The sequence below is a fragment of the Procambarus clarkii genome, chromosome 6 (genome assembly GCF_040958095.1).
Source record: "Procambarus clarkii isolate CNS0578487 chromosome 6, FALCON_Pclarkii_2.0, whole genome shotgun sequence".
Classification (NCBI taxonomy): domain Eukaryota; kingdom Metazoa; phylum Arthropoda; class Malacostraca; order Decapoda; family Cambaridae; genus Procambarus; species Procambarus clarkii.
This window is the reverse complement of record NC_091155.1, coordinates 25,041,933-25,066,737: the sequence shown is the minus strand read 5'-3', so window position 1 is coordinate 25,066,737 and position 24,805 is coordinate 25,041,933. Positions and strand designations below refer to the sequence as shown.

Here is a 24,805-nt window from a genome sequence, read left to right as displayed (position 1 = left end):
ATATATATATATATATATATATATATATATATATATATATATATATATATTATATATATATATGTATATATATATATATATATATATATATATATATATATATATATATATATATATATATATATATATATATATATATATATATGATACAAAAGTTTTGGGGGCGGGGATTGACATTTGCACATGACAGAACACGAACCAATGGGTATAAAAACATAAGAATGGAAGTAACTGCAGAAGGCCTATTGGCACATACTTCCTCTTAAAAACATAACTTTAAAAGAGTCTTAAAACCTCTTCCTCCTATATCTCATTTGAAGAATTATTCTACTTGTTTATACCCACCCCCCCACCCCACCTCAACATAATCCGCTAATTGCTTTACAACCACGTTCTCAGTTATAACTGGTTGGGAAACCGTGAACAGTCAGTTAACTGTCTAGTCGTCCCACTTAGCTTGGGGCTCGAACCCTAATCGTTCTCACATGCTAGAGGAGCAGGGAAGGGGGTGCACTTCAGGGCGCTATCTTTTAATATTAGCTGCTCTAAATATATTATAAACAGAATGTATTTTAGAAATAACTTTTTCAGTCTTAATTAAACGACTGCTGAGGCAAGTTCTCTTATTGAACTCTCTGGTATATGTAGCATATCGATAGTCGTGCTTATGTATACATGTATAATTAATGTATAAGTGATGTATACATAAAGTCTAAGCAACCCCCGCTTCCTGGCCTTCACACCTGGCACTTTCTTTTATTTTGAATATAACTCTTCTCTTTATTCCCTGAAGCTCTCTTGGTGTTTTTTGTTCTCTTCATCCGCTCGATCCCTTGGCTTCGTTTACGTTTGTGGCGACAGAGACAAATGTCTCCCTCACTGGGACTCACACGCTGTGCCACCAGCGTCATCTGTATCACATATCACTCCCCTCCCAACACTACCCTTCCCTCCAACACCTCCACCACATCACCTTCCATCATCTCACCTCTCATTATCACCACCCTATTATCTCAAGTAACCCTCTATCTCTGTCTAAGATCTATCTTCTTCATCTACATCACCACAACTACTTGCACTACTACATCTACCAGTCACATCACTGGTTTGACGGGCAGGCTAACCATAGCCCGTGCTACTTGCCCCGCTCATGTGCCAGGTAAGTTACGGGCTCACCATAGCCTGTGCTACTTGCCCCGCTCATGTGCCAAGTAAGTTACGGGCTCACTATAGCCCGTGCTGCTTGGAACTTGTTCCGAGTAGCTGAATCTATAACAACAACAACAACTGGTTTGACTCAAGGTTTTAAGGGCTATTCATGCCCGTGCCATCTCTTGAGTGGATTAATCTTAATCAGTCACTAAAAGTTAGCCAAACCAGTACCTTTACTATCCCCCCCCCAACTCCTACCTTTCCCCATTACCAAAATTCCGTTACCACCATCACTCTCTCTCCCTTCACTATCACCACAACACTCCCTCCCCATCCCCCACCACTACCCATTCACCTATACTTACCTACCTACCTCCTCCCCATCACCCGTTTTCTTTCTGCCTGCAAATTTTGACTATGATCGTGGACGATTTTAACCGTAAAAATATAAATTGGGACATTATAAGGTCAAGACTCAAGAGAGTCAATTTATATTATCGAGAATGAGTACTTAACACTGAAAATGTCTTAACGTAAAGCCACAATACTTTTAATTTACCCAATTTACATTTCTTACCCAATTTAGAGGCCTAAGATTTAGGTCTGACTATTTCGATCGATTTACAAAAAGCATGATAGGAAACTAATTAAACCTATAGAGATGTCCCTTAGGCAAACCGCTAACCATTAATTTAATTTTCTTCCATAAGTGGGTACAGGAATAAAAGACATGTGACTCCTGGTAGCAGGCTGAGAATTTTTTTCCTTCCTATAGCTCATGGTAGGCCTTTCCCACTAGTTTCCCCCTGGAACACGACCGGTCAGTCAGCTAACAACCAGGGTGACCAGTTACTGCTGGGTGAACAGGGCCGATCGAGCAGTTAAGGATTAGCGCATATTTTCATTCCTCTCTCGCCAGGTCTCGAACCCAGACCAAATCGCTCGCGAGACGCAGAGCGAGAGTACTACAACAACGCCACCGTTTCCCAGAATGCAATCCATAGATTGCATCAGAGAGAGAGAGAGAGAGAGAGAGAGAGAGAGAGAGAGAGAGAGAGAGAGAGAGAGAGAGAGAGAGAGAGAGAGAGAGAGAGAGAGAGAGAGAGACCTTTACTGAATCTATCTAAAGAAGTCTATTTAAAAGAATAAAGAGGTCTATCTATAGAAGTCTACCTAATGTAACATGCTAAAAAAAGTCTATTTAATGTTGCAAGCAAAACAAGTCTATCTAGTGCTACAAGGTAAAAAAAAAGTTCATAAAATGTTGCAAACCAAGCAAATCTAGAGAGAAAAATTGCAAAAGAAATCCCAAATCTTGCAAACGAGAACTCAAAGGCAGAATTAATCAACATAAAAGTCCTCCCCTTAAGACTTCTCAGCATACATAACTGAGAAGTCTGTACAAAAAGACTTACGAAGACTCCTTAATGAATAACTATGATAAACCCGGCATGAAGGAAATGTTCTCGTACTTCAAAAGAACACAGTCTAAGAACATGAGAATTAAAAAAAAATAAAGAAGTCCTATTGGGTCAATGCAAGGCAGTTCATTCCTTTATCCGCCCAAATATATTTATGTCTAACCTTACGCTTGAAAAAATCCATAATAGGATTTAAACCCATATAGATATATGAGGAACAGAAGCTGGGATATGAAGACAAGGAACTGGAATATGAGGACAAGGAGCTGGAATATGAGGACAAGGAGCTGGAATATGAGGACAAGTAGCTGGGATATGAGAACAAGGAGCTGGGATATGAGGACAAGGAACTGGAATATGAGGACAAGGAGCTGGAATATGAGGACAAGTAGCTGGGATATGAGGACAAGGAACTGGAATATGAGGACAAGGAGCTGGGATATGAGGACAAGGAGCTGGAATATGAGGACAAGAAGCTGGAATATGAGGACAAGGAACTGGGATATGAGGACAAGAAGCTGGGATATGAGGGACAAGGCGCAGGGGTATGAGGACAAGGCGCTGGGATATGAGGACTAGGGTTTGGAGTATGTGGACTAGGAAGTGGAAATGAGGACTAGGAGGTAAGATATGAGAGCTAGGAGCTGGGATATGATAACTAGCAGCTTTGATATCAAGACGAGCTGAGATACAAGAACAGAATAAAGATAACCCACCACATGGACCCTCGGGAGTCGAACACTGACCTTGCAACAATCACAGTACTGAAACCAATTGCATTCGCTTATGTTGAGTGTACAAATGCCAAACAAACAATAAATCGATTGATTATAAATTTTGAGTGCATTATGTACAATACCAAAGGTTATCCATGAAATTGGTGTTGCACTAAGGACTATTTGTTCCTATATGTACTTGCAATAACTGCAGTGGTTGCATTGCAATGGTGTTTGCAACAACAGCAGTGGTACTTGTTACAAAAGTGATGGTTTCATCCACAGTGGTAAAACACTGAATTAACCCTTAGATTCTTCAACCTTAATTTTACGCTTAACAATTCTTCTTCTTAATGGTCTTAATTGCTGCTACTAAGACTTAAATAAGTCTTAAACTGCCACCACCTCCGCAGGTGAAATCAAGTATTTTGATAATTACTTTACTGGCTGTGACGAAAACGAGTTATATCTGGGCCTATAGATGTTCAGTAAGTCTAGATGTTTGCTAAACAATAGGCATCGGGGTAATTTAAACTCGGGCAATGCCTGGGGGCCTATCCCCGCCCTCCCTAAATACTGTTCAGACATGTAAACCATCACACATCCCTTGTTCAATTGGACTTTTTGATAATTACTTGAGTTGGAGAGGGGGGCTCTAATGTTTAACTCAAGACGCTTCCGCAAGAGGGTGTTCAAGAGCACTGAACTTGTTAGTCTTCATTTGTCACAACCAGGAGTCTAATTGATACAATTAATCGATTGTGACTGAAATTTACTAACTGATATGTTTAACAATTGCATTTATTAAATAAAACGCATGATACCCTATGCTAATCAATCCCTAGCAAGGCGATTGAATTGATAAATTTTGTGATAAATGGGACAAGTCCTCGTCCAATACAACAATAAATCCACAGGGGAAGGGGTCCCAAAAGATGTTATTGTCTCCCTTCACCTTCCAAAAATTTGGGATGCCCAAAAATCCCAATCACCATTCCTAGTAAAGTACTCGACTCACCCTAACTTAAAACCCCTTCTTACCAACTCTCGCCCCCTGAAGGGTTCCCCTCGAACACACACCCCCCGGTCCCATATCTCCCCCTCCCCCTTCAAGTGTGAGTCCTTAACCATCCCCAGCAACATTAAATATGAGGTTTGTGCCTTGTTGAAAGGTGTACTTATCACACTAACCATCTGAATGTCATCAGAGATAGAAGTATGTGAATCGCCATCTCTGCCCATTGGCCCAACAGTGGCTTTCTCACACAAACTGCAACCTCAACCTTAACCTCAGTAACCCCAGAGGGGACTCTAGCAACCCTACATATCTCAATGCAACCCCCAGGATTCAATTCAGATCACAGCCTCAGCTGCGAGAGGGGCAGTCTCCAGTATCGTGAATACTAACGGGGGGCTACGACACGTTGTATCTGACATGTAAGGGAACAATTCTCCAGTGTGTGTGAGTATCGTGGCCACCCGATACCTGTGGTCCCGGGTTCGATCCCGGGCGCCGGCGAGAAACAATGGGCAGAGTTTCTTTCACCCTATTTTTACCTAGCAGTAAAATAGGTACCTGGGTGTTAGTCAGTTGTCACAGGCTGCTTCCTGGGGGTGGAGGCCTGGTCGAGGACCGGGCCGCGGGGACACTAAAGCCCCGAAATCATCTCAAGATAACCCGTCTACTGTTATAGTGGTGGGAGCATCAACAGTGGTAGTGTATACCATCTTAAGAATGATCTCAGCAGTGGATGCTGGGACAGCAATGGTTGCAGTATCTGCAGCGGTTGATGCAGAAATAGTGTTGGGTTATTAATAAAGATAATGAATAATAATAATCAAAATGAATAGTTAATACGGGAAATAATAATAATGTGAGTTATATAACGATGGTCATTCCTCTTTTCTAATTGTTGATTTATCGAGTGGTTTCTTGTCTCAACTTCTTCATTCTGGCTCATGGTGGAAGGTGGAGTAGGGAGAGAGCCTTGTGGTTTTCTGTTTATATATATATATATATATATAATATATATATATATATATATATATATATATATATATATATATATATATATATATATATATATATATACATATATATATATATATATATATATATATATATATATATATATATATATATACATATATATATATATATATATATATATATATATATATATATATATATATATATATATATATATATATATATATATATATATATATATTTAGAACCTACCTGTTCCCCTTGCATGTCTTTCTACCTACTTCCCTCTCACTTACCCATCAACCTGTCGGCTTAGGCCGCCTGCTTGCCTGCCTTCTTGCCTGCTTGCTGCCCAGCCTGCCTGAACCTTCCATCATCGATTAAGTCAGCACTGTCGAGTTCCGCATTAATCGGGGCGCGGCGGCAATTACCGTCCGATCATCCCTACACACGCTTAGATTGCGGCTCCCAATTTTGTGTTGAATACTAGTTCTATGGGACCGTTCTCCTCCCTAGGACCGAGGCTAGCGTGGCCATGCTTGTTGCTTCATGGGACCGTTCTCCTCCCTAGGACCGAGGCGAGCGTGGCCATGCTTGTTGCTTCATGGGACCGTTCTCCTCCCTAGGACCGAGGCTAGCGTGGCCATGCTTGTTGCTTCATGGGACCGTTCTCCTCCCTAGGACCGAGGCTAGCGTGGCCATGCTTGTTGCTTCATGGGACCGTTCTCCTCCCTAGGACCGAGGCTAGCGTGGCCATGCCTGTTGCTCCATGGGACCGTTCTCACTAGGTGACAAGCCCAGGGATGTTGGCGTATCTAACGCACACCTACGCATGAAACTTCGGTTCATTTAGCATATTAAATAGCGTGCAGGTGATGAGTCACAATAACGTGGCTAAAGTATGTTGACCAGACTACACACTAGAAGGTGAAGGGACGACGACGTTTCGGTCCGTCTTGGACCATTCTCACGTCGATTGTGAGAATGGCAATCGACTTGAGAATGGTCCAGGACGGACCGAAACGTCGTCGTCCCTTCACCTTCTAGTGTGTGGTCTGGTCAACTTAAATAGCGTATTAGAGCAACATACTAAATCAGAATTCCTCACAATCCTCAAATCGGAAAATTTGAACAGTGTCATTCCCTGCATAACACTGTAGCTTTCATGAGTGAATAGTGCCAATGGCACTTGGTGTGGCCCGAACTCACCTCGGGCCACATCCCACACCATTCCTCAAACCCGAAGTGAAGCCACAAAAGTTTGGGTGAAGTCAAACCCAAACGCCACATCAATAGAATGTGACAAGATTTCCACATTCTACCCTGTGGGGTCATTCCTTGTTGTGACCCCCTGCCATGGGGTCGCTCCCTGCTCCTTGTTGCCATAATTTACACACTGGCACTCGTAATCATCCCACTAAACACACAAATGGTTAAGATTTCTTTCACCGAATACGCCTGTTCACCTAGCAGAAATAGGTACATGGGAGTTAAACAGCTTCTACGGGCTGCTTTCTGTGTGTGTGTGTTTGTGTGTGTGAGAGAGAAAAATACGTAGTAGATATGATAGAAAAATAAATATGGAGTCAGTACATTAGACAACCGACGGTTAGAGAGGCGGGGTCCAAGAGCTAACAGCTCGATCCTGCAGGTACAAACAGTAAACACAAATAGTAAATACACACAAATTAGCATGTTGCCATAACCTGTTGTACTATATATCGTGGAAACTGCAATATATAATAGGAACTATATCGTACCATTGGAACTATATCGTACCATTGGAACTATATCGTACCATTGGAACTATATCGTACCATTGGAACTATATCGTACCATTGGAACAATATCGTACCATTGGAACAATAACATACCATAGGAACTATAGCATACCCCCTGCCACACCACATAACCATAAGACACACATATATAAACACGGTGCTATACCTTATTGTTAGAGAGCAATTATAACCGATGCTAGACCAATATACCCCTGACATACCCCGTCATACCATGCGACTAAGACAAGTCCCATCACGTTGAGTGGAGCCACGCGTCGCGTCGTGTGGGTGTCGGAGGGGTTGCTCACTGTGTAACTCCTGCTTGATGAGGGTGAAGGAGGCGTATGATGTGAGGGAATGAGGGGAAGAGAGGAGAGCTGGTGAGGAAGGGGGAAGGAGGAGGGAGTGAGAGGAAGGAGGGAGGGTGATAAGGGTAGGGAGAAGCGAGAGATGAGTGAGTGTGGCATGTGGGAGAGAGGGGGGGTAGGGATGTGGGATGCCAGAGGAGGAAAAGAGAGAGAGAGAGAGAGAGAGAGAGAGAGAGAGAGAGAGAGAGAGAGAGAGAGAGAGAGAGAGAGAGAGAGAGAGAGAGAGAGAGAGAGAGAGAGAGAGAGAGAGAGAGAGGGTGTGGGGGACAGAAAGAGGAGAGAGAGCAAATGAATGGACAAGGAAAAACACACAAAGACATGTAGGTAGGAAAAGAACTATCAGGAGAAAGTACTACACCATCACGACTAAATAGCAGTTGAAAGGGGCCAGGATAAGGATTTGGGATGAGACGGAGGGAAAAGGAATGGTGCTCAACCCACTTGGACGGTCGGGGCTTGAACGCCGACCTGCATGAAGCGAGACAGTCGCTCTACCGTCCAGCCTAAGTCAAGAAGATAAACACAGATAACGAGATATATAAAATTTAGAAACATTCACACAACGGAGAGAGCCTCGACCACACTACTGAATATGGCAACTTGTCTTCGTACTTACAGACAAATAGCGGTCTAGCACGGAGAATTTAGCACGTCAGGCGGGACCAGAGAGCCGAGGTCCAACCCCCTTCAAGGAGAATTAGGTAAATGCGTCGCACATTGCTCCTCCAGACACCAGATAGCTTCTTGTTCCCTCCCACACACGACCGGATGGTCGATAATTCCTCACATCAGCCACAGTTACTGAGCAATAATTGACTGTCACACGCCACAGCACTCTCGACTCCCTGCACTAAATCTACATACCGTCGACTAGGTCTATTTGGAAGCCAACCCATCCTCGCATACAAAGATCCAAGCTACGTTAATCCAGCCGCCAAACCCCCTGTTTATGGATGACAAGCGGTTTACACACGATTCACTACTGACATCCGAACACTTCCGGAACAAGTGCTTCGCTGACGATTTTTGTTCGAACTACAACGCTGTAAATGCTGGAGGTAACGGGCTGTCCTAGTAGCTGAATTGTCCTAGTAGCTGACCAACAACGCAATTGAACGATTTCAGTCCAGTAACGGGCAGTCTCGATGGCGCATGACGTCACAGGTATTCTATTGACTACAGCAGATCACGTGACGAAAAAAAAAAAACGTTCAAGAAACGTTATTTTGTTTGACCCAATATATAAAACATAAACTCAGCCTGATATCAACCTTATTACACAAACACGCAAGCGAACATAAACATAGACGTGTAAACAAACACGAATACGTACGAACAGATCGGTACAAACCCCTCACAGTCAAGCACAAACATGTACACACAGTCAAGCACAAACACAAGTGGAAGCAAACATAAACATACACCCCAAAGGCAAACACAAACATGTACACACAGTCAAGCACAAACACAGGTGGAAGCAAACATAAACACGCACCCCAAAGGCAAGCACAAACACACAAGCAAGGACACGTCCAAACACACACACAAGCACGAGCCAAGCATAAACACGCACCAGTGCCAAGTACTCTACCATGTAGTATCCATTGGGGGGCGGCGTCCCCGCTTACCTTTGCCAGTGTTGCTATATTTAGGAACCAGAGCGCTCATCATCGCTGCCTAGTGATTTGTTTATTCTGTGTGTGTGTGTGTGTGTGTGTGTGTGTGTGTGTGTGTGTGTGTGTGTGTGTGTGTGTGTGTGTGTGTGTGTGTGTGTGTGTGTGTGACACACACACACACACACATTGGTTAGGCGGGATCCAAGAGTCAATGCTCGATCCTGCAAGCACAAATAGGTGAGTACACACACACACACACACACACACACACACACACACACACACACACACACACACACACACACACACACACACACACACACACACACACACCTCACACACCTACTTGTAATAGCCAACAGTCATCGAGGCCTCACGACCATGTCAAGTAATTAAAGTTGAACTGTTTAAACCAGTTGACAGTCTTGACGACGGCCAAGCTTGGCGTGTGAGGTAGCTTGGATGTCAGCCAGTGGGGAATAGGGAGGGGGGGATAGGAAGCTAGTAGAGGAGGTGGGAAATGGATAGGGTAATACGTCGGATGCAAGGACAAGGATTAAAATTGTATTAAGAGTGAAAATAGCGAACAAAGGACAGAGGAAAAATGAGAAAACGAAATAGTTTGAGAATGAAGAGAGAATGAGAAATATGAGAGGTGAGAAAGGGGGGGGGACACAAGCCAGTTTGCAAATAAACTATAAGATACACAGAGACGGAAAGCAATAAATGTAATAAAAAGAGAGAGCAAGAGAGACAGTCAAGAAGCCTGTAAGAGGGACAGAGAGGTACACGAGAAAGTAGAGAAGACTATACATATTAAAGTAGGCAAGATATGGATGGAAGGGAAAAAGCGTGGGGGTAGAAACGTGGGAGGAGACGTGGGAGATAGGGAAAGGGGAGCACAATAGCAAATGTTGGAATAATAGAGTCCCACGCGCTGTGTTTGACTATGACGTGACGTGAGATAGAAGGGGAGGAAAGGAAGGGATGGGGAGTGGGAAAGGTTTGGAACAGGAGAAGAGGGGGGAAAGGGAATGAACAAGGTGAGGGACAGAAAGATGGAAGGGATAGGGGGGGGTGAATAAGGTGATATGAGATGGGAGAAGAGTGCTTAAGAAATCAGAAGAGAAGGTTAGATTATCTACCTCTTGTACCTAATTAATAGAATATTAATTAGGTACAAGAGGTACAATTAATTAATAGTTGATTAAACGCTGATGTGACAGTCCTCTCGTCTTCTCAGTAATTTCCAGTATTTCCAGTACTACCCGGTACTCTAGTACTTCCCGGTACGCCAGTACTTCCCAGTATTCCCAGTACTCTTTGCCATATGACGTTTTAAAACTACTGGCGATTTTGGCATCCACCACCTTCTCGGAGTATTGTGTGCGTGTGTGCGTGTAGCGTTGCGTGTGCGTGTAGGCGTTGCGTGTGCGTGTAGGCGTTGCAAGGCTTAGCATGAGTGTCTTGTGAGTTATACGACCAATAAACCTGTTTTCGAGGCAGTAGTTTGAGGACTAATTGAATTCGATATTTAAGCTAAGAGATAAATAAATCCAAAGACGCCAGGGAGAGGCTTAGATAAAAACAGCAGGAAATATAATTTATCTTCCAATATTACCTAATTCCTCCCAGATCGTGTTGTTAAACCATGACAATGTCAGCCTCTGATGTACTGTCTTTAGCTACCCACTTCAAGACGTCTCATTTCTTAAGTTTGTCAATTCCTCCCAGATCGTGTTGTTAAACCATGACAATGTCAGCCTCTGATGTACTGTCTTTAGCTACCCACTTCAAGACGTCTCATTTCTTAAGTTTGTCAGCAGCAACCATGAAACTCCGTCAAGTTAATTAAAATTATTCCTTCGAGAAAATCAATTAGAACACTGAGGTGACTCGAATCCGCCTTCAGGGAATGAAGGAGAGAGAGTGAGAGCCGCCGCACCTTACCTCCTGCACCACAAGATGGTATAAGTGATGCAACAGATATTCCGCTGAATTACGGGATCACCATAGCCCGTGCTACATGGACATTTCGTTCTGAGTAGCTAAATCTGAAACACCAACAACATTCCGCTGAATCCACAGGAAGTCTATATCAACTATAGATGCGGTCGATGCGGTTCGTCTACGATATCAACGAACCAACGTACCGCATAGACCACAACGAACCGAGAGTCGAACCGAAACGACCACAACGAACCGAGAGTCCCGCCAAACACACAGCGAAACTACGACGTTGCTACAACGTTCGAACAAGATATAACACCTCCTAACAAGTTATAACAACCAATATAACAAGTTGTAACAACGTTCTAATACGTCAAAAACACGTTAAGCCAAGATGTAACAACTTTATTACAAGTTGTAACAAGCGGAATATAGGGTCAGTTACGGTTTGTGTTTCCAGGGGTCGAACCGAATCGACCACAACGAACCGAGAGTCGAACCGATTCGACCACAAACCTCCGGACGCAATCGATCAACAACAACTGAATCTAATCCACCCGGACACCGGAACCAACCAATCCACCACCGGATATATAAAAGATTCATAAACGCCACAAAAACAGGAGAATCGATCTACCTGGAGCCGACGTGATTGATCGCGGTCACTGGCGATTGACGCGAGCGTGTCCTTGCGACAAGGAAAACAAATACACACATGGGAGCCGGTCGGCCGAGCGGACAGCACGCTGGACTTATGATCCTGTGGTCCTGGGTTCGATCCCAGGCGCCGGCGAGACACAATGGGCAGAGTTTCTTTCACCCTATGCCCCTGTTACCTAGCAGTAAAATAGGTACCTGGGTGTTAGTCAGCTGTCACGGGCTTCTTCCTGGGGATGGAGGCCTGGTCGAGGACCGGGCCGCGGGGACACTAAAAAGCCCCGAAATCATCTCAAGATAACTTATCTCATCTCAAGAAGATGGGGAGGCAGGGGTAGAAGGGAGGGGTGAGTGGTATCGTCACCGCTATCATCACCTCGACTTATTACAAACATCGAATGAGATATCCTTAAGGATATCTCGGTTCCAATGATCCGATATATCCTTTATGATATCTCTTTGAACCAGATGCAGTCAGTCCGCCCGTCCTTTTAAGGTTTTCCAACGTTAGGAAACTGTCGTACTCAGTGCCCCTATCCTAACCTACCAGGGTACCCTAAACAGAAAACGGGACAGTATAACGACGACGTTTCGGTCCGTCGTGGAGCATTATCAAGACACGACTTGGATAGTGTTTCTGGAAGGACCGAAACGTCGTACGTCGCTTCTCCATCTTCAGAGTCGTGGTTTGGTCATTAGTGGTCAAAATACCAATAATAATAATTTCCATCTTACTAGACTTTATCATATCCATCAATAATATAATTTGTCGAATTATACCGAGCGTCAGGTGCAGCAAATACGTCAAATGTCAATATATTCTAAAACATTCCGGTACTGGAATTATTAGAACAGTGAAGCAGAGATACGGTGCTAAGGTAAGGGAGAAGAGTAAGGCAAGGGTAGGTTAGTGATTTAGGGAAGAGCAGTGAGGCAAAGTAGGTTAGTGAGGTAGGGAACGTATGGCAATGAAACATGAGTGAGAAATGAGATGAGGGAAGATTGTGGTGAGGAAGGGAGGGGATGGAAAGGGGCGTGAAATGGAAAAGGAAGCCGTCTAGGGCGGGAAGAGGCGTGTCGTGAAGTGGGCGTGGTCAGGCGTATGGTGTCCGCCCTCGGGGGTGGGCGTGTGGACAGTGGGCGTGGACGGTGGGCGGGGCCGCTGCAGGCGAGACAGACACCGCAGTCATTTACTTACATCACAGTGGAAGCTTCTATTAATAGATACATGACCTGCATCGCACTGATTACAGTGAAAAGAAACGGGGTCAGGTCGCGTCAGGTAAGGTTGTTAGTGGTTGGGGGGTCATGGGTAAGCTAGAGGGTAAGGGTTGGAGGGGGGGGGGGAAGGATTCGGGGTAAGCGTGAGGGTATGGGTAAGGGGGGTGGAGGGAGGTTTGAGGTGGAAGAGTGTGTCAAAAATCCATTGCCTTTTCGGGATTTTTTTTTTCACCCTCTTCTTTATATATATATATATATATATATATATATATATATATATATATATATATATATATATATATATATATATATATATATATATATATATATATATATATATATGTCGTACCTAGTAGCCAGAACGCACTTCTCAGCCTACTATGCAAGGCCCGATTTGCCTAATAAGCCAAGTTTTCATGAACTAATTGTTTTTCGACTACCTAACCTACCTAACCTAACCTAACCTAACCTAACTTTTTCGGCTACCTAACGTAACCTAACCTATAAAGATAGGTTAGGTTAGGTTAGGTAGGGTTGGTTAGGTTCGGTCATATATCTACGTTAATTTTAACTCCAATAAAAAAAAATTGACCTCATACATAATGAAATGGTTAGCTTTATCATTTCATAAGAAAAAAATTAGAGAAAATATATTAATTCAGGAAAGCTTGGCTTATTAGGCATATCAGGCCTTGCATAGTTGGCCAAAAAGTGAGTTCTGGCTACTAGGTACGACATATATATATATATATATATATATATATATATATATATATATATATATATATATATATATATATATATATATATATATATATATATATATATATATATACTAATTATTGATAAAAGTCTTCGTAATAGCCATAAAACTGGAAATGAATTATATGCAAACAAAGAATTAATTACACGCACACATCCAAATAAAAAATTTAATTATAGATGCAGAAACCACTACCCAAGAAATTACAAGGCATTATAGACGCTACAAAGCATTAGAGAATATATATGAAACCCTCTCTACTTTGCCAAGGGTAATTAGGCAACGCCTTGAGATGAATGGACAAGGGTTCGAAGCCTGAATGGAAAGTGAAGAAGCCGGCACAGCAGAAGAGCACCAAAAGGGGAATAGAAATAAAGGAGGAGGAGAAAGACAGGGGTGGAAGTGGAGGCGGAACGAAAAGGTGCATGGAGAGACGCGGGAATCAAGAGAACCAAAGGAGACGCCAGAAATGAAAAATAAACAGCGAAATAGAAGTAAACGAAGAAAGCCTGTATAGAGAGCCGAGATATATATATACCAGGAACGTGAAAAGAGAAGAGAAAAAGAGAATTTTAAAGAGAAGGGAAAAGAAAGGAAAAAGAGAAGTGCCGTGGATTCAAGAGCAGTGGAAAAAAGAGTGAAGAAAGCAATAAGAGAATAACCTAGTAAGAGGGAAAACATAAGGAAAAATTACTACAGGAAGAGCCTGAGAATACTCACTATGTCTATATATCAAGTAACGAGCCTTCATAACGAGACACCATAACGAGGGAACCAGCTCGTAGGTAATTAGGTGAAACGAACGAAACCATATAGCCAGGGAACACGTTTCTGTTATGTAAATTATATGTAGCACCTGGATTAAAGATTTTTTTTTTACAGATAACCAAACAAATATATCGTGTTCTTGTTTTGATAAAAAAATTGCAATATTCAACTTTCAGAAACAAGGAAAATGAAAATCGAAGTGATTTCCGAATTTTTTTGCTACATAAGCTGTGTGGGTTATACACATGGCTAGCTGACATATTGGATATATGTGTGTAGGATATATAGGGATATATAAATATACATATATGGCTCTGTATTCTGAGTGTTGGATATGCACGTGATATTTAAATTCATGTAGGCAAACTTTCACTTCTTGTAGTCAATGTTTCAGTTCCTGTAGTCAGTGTTTGAGTTCCTATAGATAATGTTTCACTTTCCCGTAATCAATGTTTTATCTTTTGTATTCAGAGTATACATTTTCTGTTACCCGCATTTTAGTTCAGGACAAAAAAGTTCAATTTCCAGAAAAAAACCATTGAAAGAGAGCTATCATGTTCCTGATACAGAAGAATACTTGGCCGTAATTTAAATTTTCGCCGATGTTAAGACTCTAGGCGGAGATGGAGTTCCATTGCACCTATTGAACGACTGCAACAAAGGAGCTCTTATCTTGATTCCTGTTTCCTTGCAACGCTGGGCTCCAGGCGTTGTTCCAGGCCCATGCAAAAAGGGGTCGATTCTTCTAAGTACTTAAATTGTCCTGGAGGCTTGCTACTTGTGCCCTGGGCACCGTGGGAGCTGGAGGTTTAAATAAAGAGAGAGAGAGAGAGAGAGAGAGAGAGAGAGAGAGAGAGAGAGAGAGAGAGAGAGAGAGAGAGAGAGAGAGAGAGAGAGAGAGAGAGAGAGAGAGAGAGAGAGAGAGAGAGAGAGAGAGAGAGAGAGAGAGAGAGAGAGAGAGAGAGAGAGAGAGAGAGAGAGAGAGAGAGAGAGAGAGAGAGAGAGTGTATAACTCAATAATAAATTTAGCAAGCAAAGTGGATATTCTGCTACTGTTTTGTGGTGGTCTTGTACCTTGTTGGTTCTTAAAAAAAAACATCAAACAAGACAGACTGACAGTACAGTCTCTGTTGGCCTCTGTCTGCGCTTTTTTCCGATCGTCTGTCCTTCTGTCTGTCATGTTATGCTGTCTTCTCTGTCTTTCATACCGTCCATCTATCCATTCGTCGGTTTTTCAATCCTGTCAGTTCTTCATCTATTCCTCTGTCCACCTGTCTGTTCTGTCAAGATCGCCTGGCGTTCTGTCATATCCGTCTATCGGACCTTTAGATCTTATGAACTTGTCATGTTCGTTTGTAAATACTGTCTATTAGATTATTGAACATGTAATATGTAAAATTTGGTGCGTGGTCATGTGTGTTTACGAATATGTGCAAACATGTGTCTACGAATGTGTGTTTGATTTGTCTAAGAGTATGTGATTGCATTGTCTAAGAATCTATATATATGCATATGTGTGAAGGCACTTGTTTAGCCACCTAAACAGGCTTGCAAGGTTCAACATCAACACCTGGGCCTCCTTAGACACGCTGGTAGTTATAAGAAATGACCTGGTTCTCTCGTTAACTTCAACCATTTCTTCAACTAATATTATTATTTTTTTTTAACAACTAACTCAAGAAGTTCCTTCGGGCGTATATGTCATTTATACGCCAGAAGTTTGAATAAAAGACTGCTTAGTGTGTTAAAAAAAAAAGCACTCAGACTTTTAACCTTTCTTTATCGGCAATATGTTTACATTTTGTTTTAATGGTCGATCACACACATGAAAATGCTAGTTTTTTTCCTTGAAATGAGAACATTTAGCTTTTATATTTACGTGTGTTTGAATGTTATTATCGAGCGTTCGTAAATCGGAGAGCGACTGCAAGTAGCTATCATAGCATAGTGGTCTGTAAGTCCCACGCTGGGTTTAAATCTTGGACAGGACAGAAACGCTTTGGCAAGTTTCTTGTCATCTGATGTTTCTGTTCACCTAGAATTAAAATAGGTACCAGCTGGGAATTAGGTCACTATTGTGGGTGAAGAAGGTCAATAACTGTCCTTGGTAGGGTTAGGGGTCTTCGATAACAGTCTCCGTGGTGTAGTGGTAAGACACTCGCCTGGCGTTCCGCGAGCGCTATGTCATGGGTTCGTATCCTGGCCGGGGAGGATTTACTGGGCGCAATTCCTTAACTGTAGCCTCTGTTTAACGCAACAGTAAAATGTGTACTTGGATGAAAAAACGATTCTTCGCGGCAGGGGATCGTATTCCAGGGACCATAGGATTAAGGACTTGCCCGAAACGCTACGCGTACTAGTGGCTGTACAAGAATGTAACAACTCTTGTATATATCTAAAAAAAAAAAAAAAAAAAAAATAAGCTAAAGTCCAAGCTTCTTAAGGGAGGGGAAGGAGCCTAAATGTAAGTATAGAGCGAAGAAACTGTGGCCAACCACTTGGACCAGGGGGATCGAACGCTGACCTGCAAGAAGCGAGTCCGTCACTATACCAACCCGTCCAAGTGGTTGGGCAACAATGGGGGGGGGAGGGTGTGGATTAAATTACCAGAGTATAATTATTTCCTGCGAATAAGTGGTCAAAGTATCAAGATGTACAAGGCAGGATAATTAATTACGTAAGAGTGAGTCACAATAAGAGTACATCAGAAACAGAAACATAATCAGTAACAACTTATTCAAATCATTACAATACTGGCTGGATTCTACAGGTGTATAGGATTCTCACACACAGAGATCACACTAACGTGATGCATCAAATGAACAAATCCACAAGGGCAGTGACGAGGATTCGAACCTGCGTCTCGAATCTGCCTTAATCGACTGAGCTACCCTGTCGTAGCTCAGTTGATTAAGGCAGTGTCTGGGATGCTCCCAGACGCAGGTTCGAATCCTCGTCACTGCCCTTGTGGATTTGTTCATTTGATGCATCACGTTAGTGTGATCTCTGTGTGTGAGAATCCTATACACCTGTAGAATCCAGCCAGTATTGTAATGATTTGAATAAGTTGTTACTGATTATGTTTCTGTTTCTGATGTACTCTTATTGTGACTCACTCTTACGTAATTAATGGACTGAACATTTTAATCTAAACTTTCCAAACTATAAATGTATTGCTATTTAGGAATAAAGATTTTCATATGAGTCAACCAATGACCTTTGCTGGTTCGCAACTGAAATTTTCATTTCACGCCTAACCTTTATTCAGTAACTCAGTGGGAATGTATTCTCTACTTCTCAAAACTTTGACTCTTATGAAACCACAACAACAACAACTGATGAGAAACATGGCTGTATCTTTTCAACGATACAACGGATGTCGATCATATATATATATATATATATATATATATATATATATATATATATATATATATATATATATATATATATATATATATATATATATGTCGTACCTAGTAGCCAGAACTCACTTCTCAGCCTACTATTCAAGGCCCGATTTGCCTAATAAGCCAAGTTTTCCTGAATTAATATATTTACTATAATTTTTTTCTTATGAAATGATAAAGCAACCCTTTTCTCTATGTATGAGGTCAATTTTTTTTTATTGGAGTTAAAATTAACGTAGATATATGACCGAACCTAACCAACCCTACCTAACCTAACCTAACCTATATTTATAGGTAAGGTTAGGTTAGGTAGCCAAAAAAAGCTAGGTTAGGTTAGGTTAGGTAGGTTAGGTAGACGAAAAAACATTAATTCATGAAAACTTGGCTTATTAGGCAAATCGGGCCTTGAATAGTAGGCTGAGAAGTGCGTTCTGGCTATTAGGTACGACATATATATATATATATATATATATATATATATATATATATATATATATATATATATATGTCGTACCTAGTAGCCAGAACGCACTTTTATGCCTACTATGCAAGGCCCGATTTGCCTAATAAGCCAAGTTTTCCTGAATTAATTGTTTTTCGACAACCTAACCTACCTAACCTAACCTAACCTAACTTTTTCGGCTACCTCACCTAACCTAACCTCTAAAGATAGGTTAGGTTAGGTTAGGTAGGGTTGGTTAGGTTTGGTCATATATCTACGTTAATTTTAACTCCAATAAAAAAAATTGACCTCATACATAATGAAATGGGTAGCTTTATCATTTCATAAGAAAAAAAATAGAGAAAATATATTAATTCAGGAAAACTTGGCTTATTAGGCAAATCGGGCCTTGCATAGTAGGCATAAAAGTGCGTTCTGGCTACTAGGTACGACATATATATATATATATATATATATATATATATATATATATATATATATATATATATATATATATATATATATATATATATATATATATATATATCAGTATCAATTAAACACATATAAATGCAATTTAATCAACTATGCAGTAGCTCAACTTCTCTGCAACAAGATACATACAATTAGGCCGTAATAATAATAATACATACTGTGTTAGACCCTGACATGGGTTATCAGTAGTCAGATGTTGTTATCTGTTGCAAATCACCTTATTTCCGTCGCCCTTAACAAATCCAGAGCTGCGGGGAGTTGGCATAATGACCATTTACTAATGTAAGTGCACAAGTACACTTCATGTCTTCACAAGCTCACTATACACTGTATTTTATTGTTCAAAGCTTTGGCCAATTCGTCAATTGCCATCAAGCATTTTTATTAAATTTATTACATGTACCATACCATCTGCTTTACCAAAAAAATAAATCGCTGTTTAAAAGGCGAAGGTTGGGACAAAAACACATACACCAAGGGTTTGTTTACGACCAGCAGGCCTCTGGTGGACCATCTTACGACCCCCTGGCGGCGTGAGTAGCCATCAACAACAGACATGGGCACCTGGAGTCATGTTGACATCTTGGAAGATTGCATTTTGGCCCGTCGAGCGTGGGGAAAAACGTACTAGTTTCCGATGACTCTTGAAGGTCCTTCAACTTGAAGAAACCGACAGGCGGATTTAGTTGAGCTTTGCTGAATGACTGCGGGTAACGCTCGTCTGCGAAATACTGAGGATACTGAGAAAGATTGACAGGAAGATGAAGGTGTTTTACAAGGCATACGACAAGCGACATTGTCTGGCCCCGTCTCCAAGAGTTTGATACAATACTTAGCTTGTCTGTCTTCTTCTAGTGAATTAAAAAGTTAAGAATGGCTTCAGGTATGTCATGCCACTTGGTCTGAAATCATTTATAATGACAATCATAATCGATTTGATAATGATCCAGGACGTACCGAAACGTCGTCGTCTCATCATCTTCTGGTGTGTAGTTCGGTCATCATATCTTCAGCCACGTTATTGGGACTCATCGTCTTCTTATTGTAAATGTAATATTGAAGAGTATGTTCTGTATATTTCCTTTTCATTGAATACAAAATTGGGACACTCAAAAGTGGCAAAGAGGCCTGTTGCTGTGCTCCCTATTTCTTATGCTATTAAATTTATTATTGCAGATATATTGAAAAGTATGTCCTCGCTCCTTTTTTATACGAAATTTATAATTGAAGTGCTCAAGTGTCGGAAAATTTGTTCCCACAGTTATCTGTCGTAGGTAACGATATCTCAGCCTAGTTCTGGTTATTAATATATCACATTGCTTGATGGACAATTTATATTCTTTCGTGAATAATATTATTGGTTAGAAACAGCTCATATTTCTGGTTCATATAATATCCTCAATATGACCAGAAAATTTGCGAATGCCATCAGATATATAATTATCAGAAATAATGTCATATTGAATTATCTAAATTATGTACATACCTGGTAGTTGGCATCATTATTTCATATTCAGTGAATCACTTCGAATATTTGCGAACTATAGGACCAGTGAAGACTGACCATTGTAGGCTAAATCGTGCTTGAAGCAAATGCTTAAGACGTATCTAAGATGTCCAGGTACTCACTCACTGCAACTTGCCTTCTTGCCTCATGTCTGCACTAATCCATGAAATAATTCTCATAAGAACATTCAACTTTTCTCATTATGGAATCACCTCTCCAGCTAACAATCATTAGCTCATTTTTATACTCTTTTTTCAATGCAGGTCACTCTCTCATCGTTATTGTTATTGATTTAGGGGCGGCGTCGATAATCGTAGGATCGCATGCGTCCCGGCAGCTTAGTTTTCGGAAAACGGCGAAATAGGATAGTCTTCCCTACAGCCTCTTGGGCCGACGGACATTGGTCGATGACACGAAAAGTAGAGCGAAGAATTACGAATCTGATGTAGACGTCCCTCTCACCAGACCCGTCTAGGAGAACGGCAACTGAGAGGCAGGAGACAGGAGATAGACCATTCTCAAGTTCGACTTGAGAATGGTCCAGGACGGACCGAAACGTCGTCGTCCCTTCACCTTCTAGTGTGTGGTCTGGTCAACACAGGAAACAGAGTACACTCCATCTTTGCCTTGAGTATCAACACATTTGTATGAATGTAAACATGAAGAATAAGTGACGTATATAATGCTTTTGCAGGTCTACAAGACGAAATAAATATAATCGTCGACAAAGAAAATGGGAATCCCCTCCAAACTGGGTGACTTGATATTACTAGGAAATTTCCGTCACAATCAAATTAGATCATCGGTTGGATAGAGTTTCCTTGAAGTTAGCCCTTGATATGTTGCTTGTGATATCGACCTGATATGCGATATAATTTACCCAAATTCTTGTAAATTATTATTCTTCCATACACATTCACGTCTATGTTTGCACGTGTCTTCTCTGCTTAAATGTATAACATTATCATTCATCTAAGTGCATTGTAAGAAAAATAATCTGCTTCATTTCTATACTAATCCTTCCCTATACTTTCACGGTTATCCTATATAGTTGTCTTTTTCTTCTTCTTAGTTATCTTTCTCTTCCTCTTAGTTATCTTTCCCTTTCTCCTAGTTATATTTCCCTTTTTCGTAGTTATCTTTCCTTTCATCATAGTTATCTCTAAATATCTTTCTCTTCCTCGTAGATATCAATAGCTATCGCTCATATATATGATCCACAAAAAGCAACTCATAAGAAACCTTAAACAATTTGAAATTTCTCAAAAATTATATTTTAATCATTAGAGAAAAAACTTTGAGCCAAATTAGTTTTTTGCCATAAATCCATATTAAGAAAACTAATTGAAAGAGACCTTAGAAATGTCTTCGTCTAAAATGGGCATTAATAGAGGACGGCTTTTACAAAACAATGCTCCATAATCCCTCATTTGACACCGAATATGCGCACTAATGCTCCGGAATGACCTTTCAAGGAGCTGTGAACAGTCCTTGTTTTCTCTTTTCTCTCTCTCTCTCTCTCTCTCTCTCTCTCTCTCTCTCTCTCTCTCTCTCTCTCTCTCTCTCTCTCTCTCTCTCTCTCTCTCTCTCTCTCTCTCTGTTTCTTGCTGAGAGAGAGGTTAAGATCTCATTAGCAAGATCTTATGCAGTTTCCGACCTCTTCAACCATTGCTCAAGGCTACAACTCTCCAAGTCTCTCCTAACTTAGTGCTCGGTTCAAAATAATAGGAGCACCAGGTAAGGTAGCCTCTAGCCTCCTCCTCCTCCTGCTCGGACTAGGGCTCCGGGAGTAAGGTGTAGCCCGCGTGACGTGTTGTCAACAAGGGAGCCGTGAGAGACCCGTTGGTAGGAAGTCATTAGTCATAATAGCTCAGTTAGAGCCCATGAATTTCAACGGTTAATTAACGGTTTTAACGGTCTGTGGCCCCCTGCGTCTGCTCTTGCTTCTGTTTGTCTCCATCTCCTGTATTATTGGCATTGTGTTTTATTCTGTTTTTCTTGTCTCTGAAGCTTTACTATAGATGAGTGTGTGTGTGTGTGTGTGTGTGTGTGTGTGTGTGTGTGTGTGTGTGTGTGTGTGTGTGTGTGTGTGTGTGTGTGTGTGTGTGTGTGTGTGTGTGTGTGTGTGTGTGTGCTCAAAACTAATTGCCTATTTGTGGGGTAGTTATGTTTGTTTGAATTGGGCATCTGCTCTCAAAAATTTTCTTCGCATCAATCAGTGATAATAGACTGTTGTGGTTCTGATTTCACTGCGTTAAGCAGACGACAGCTATTATGGCGGGACCCCAGGAGCCCAAGTTCGACTCTACAAGTACAGATAGCTGAAAACATCTGTATCCTTTCGTCTTTCCTGTTCGGAATGGTTAATTTGATAATTTATGTGTCGTTTTGTCCCTGTTGATCTCTGTCTATCTATCTGTCTGTCTGTCTGTCTGTCTGTCTGTCTGTCTGTCTGTCTGTCTGTCTGTCTGTCTGTCTGTCTGTCTGTCTGTCTGTCTGTCTGTCTGTCTGTCTGTTTGTCTGTCTGTCTGTCTGTCTGTCTGTCTGTCTGTCTGTCTGTCTGTCTGTCTGTCTGTCTGTCTGTCTCTCTCTCTCTCTCTCTCTCTCTCTCTCTCTCTCCTCTCTCTCTCTCTCTCTCTCTCTCTCTCTCTCTCTCTCTCTCTCTCTCTCTCTCTCTCTCGGGCCACTAACCCGAAGTCATTATCTCACGTGTGCAGTGTATAAAACTGAGCGCACAGGATACAGCCAGTAGCCTTGAAATAATATTTACGTCCTGAATCCACAGCTCCCAAAAATGGACGTTCGAAAGGCTTCACATATACTCCAGTCCGACAAATAATCGTTCTTATGTTCCATTAAACTTAAACGAGGATACGGACAGTTGACCGGATCTCGTATCTGTTGATGCTGTCAGCTGTTCTGACGCAATTGATGAATGATTTATGACAGAAATTAAGACAAATGGTAATTATGGATCAAAGGGGGTGAATGTGATAATATGAATAATAATGGAGATAACAGTGCCAATAAAATAATATTAATTGTTGTAGAGCCTAAACACTTGGTTCTTGTAGAGGGGAAAACACGTGGGTGGTGTAGAGCGACCACAACAGAGCCGCTGGATCACTTACCTGAAAATTCTTGTCAAGAGTTGTCGCAGGGATGCACGGCGTTCCTGGCCCTCGTTACTGTCAGGAGCCATCGTCAGGGAGGGACTTCAGGCACGCCCACGCCTCAGAGGAGGGGTCTACAGGCACGCCCACGACTCAGAGGAGGAACTGCATGCACGCCCACGCCTCAGAGGAGGAACTGCATGCACGCCCACGCCTCAGGGGAGGGACTACATGCACGCCCACGCCTCCACACACTACCACGGGCCAACACAAACTGTTTCTGAGAACCTTCACGTCGTTCTCAAACACGGGCGTCTCAGCTCTTTGTAGCAAGGCGTGGAGTCTCAGCGTGGAGTCTCAGCTCTAAGAGGGTGGGCGTGGAGTCTCAGCTCTGGGAGGGTGGGCGTGGAGTCTCAGCGTGGAGTCTCAGCTCTGGGAGGGTGGGCGTGGAGTCCCAGCTTTGCCCTTCATTCAGAACCAAGGGGAAATTAACTTATTTTCACAGTTCGTTCGCCATTTGATATAGCGGATCACTCGCGTCATTTGTCTCCCCAGGCTAGGAGGTGGAGTCCTTGTAGGTTGCGGTCAGTGTTCCTCACGACCTGGAGGGGGACGTGTCACGTCGCTGTCCTGAGCAGTGTTACCCCAATTTCCTCACTTGAGCCTTAATTGTTCGTTTATCAATCATATATTTTGTTGTTTTTGATAGTTTATACTAATTCCAAAACAAAATAAAACTTTGACTTTGAAAAGAGTAGTGAAAAATAGTTAAAATTGAATAACAATTTCTACATCACTACGAGTGTCAAAAATCCATTTAATGACAGTAATTGGTTGTTTCAAGTAGTCCCTTTATTATTTATTTATTCATTTGCAAAATTTTCTACACTGTAATAAAGCATTGAAATTCATATTTATATCCTACTGAAGCATCAGCTTCATTCAGAGGGTTTATTCTCCCCTTAAGATCCTTAGTCAAAACAATCCTCTGTTTCCACACGAAGCACCTGTAATTGTCTATGACGCTAATTCCTATTTCCTGAGATGGTTTGCTTATTAAATTGTGTTTTCATTGTCTTGGCTGTTTGTTGTTGTTTAAGATTCGCTACTTGGAACAAAAAGTTCCAAGTAGTGTGGGCTATGGTGAGCCCGCAGACTTGTCTTGACGAAATCTCTACGCACTGGTAAGACGTCTGAACACAAACAAGGCGAAGACGATCGTGCGTAGATACGCATCTCAGAGCTTCCGTGACCTCAGCCAAGTTCAGCTCAGGCGCTATACACTCGGATTAGGTGAGGGAAGAAACTCAAGTGAGGGAAGACTGACGTCAGGTGAGGGGGGCGACTGACGTCTTGTGAGAGGCAACAGACGTCAGGTGAGGGAAGATAGACGTTAGGTGAAGGAGAAAGTGGGTAACTAGGTAATGAAATATTA

General features: G+C 41.7%; 1 protein-coding gene across 1 annotated transcript in view; it reads right to left on the bottom strand.

Annotated features, from left to right (window-relative positions):
* LOC123752992 (A-type potassium channel modulatory protein KCNIP1) overlaps nt 1-24,805 on the bottom strand; it is a 293,403-nt gene that overhangs the window by 251,966 nt on the left and 16,632 nt on the right. The window contains exon 2 of the mRNA XM_069306913.1: nt 23,389-24,805. This exon is cut by the window's right edge and continues 83 nt beyond it. Within this exon, the coding sequence (XP_069163014.1) occupies nt 23,389-23,459 (71 nt within the window). The 5' untranslated portion in view covers nt 23,460-24,805. The remainder of the gene's footprint in view (nt 1-23,388) is intronic.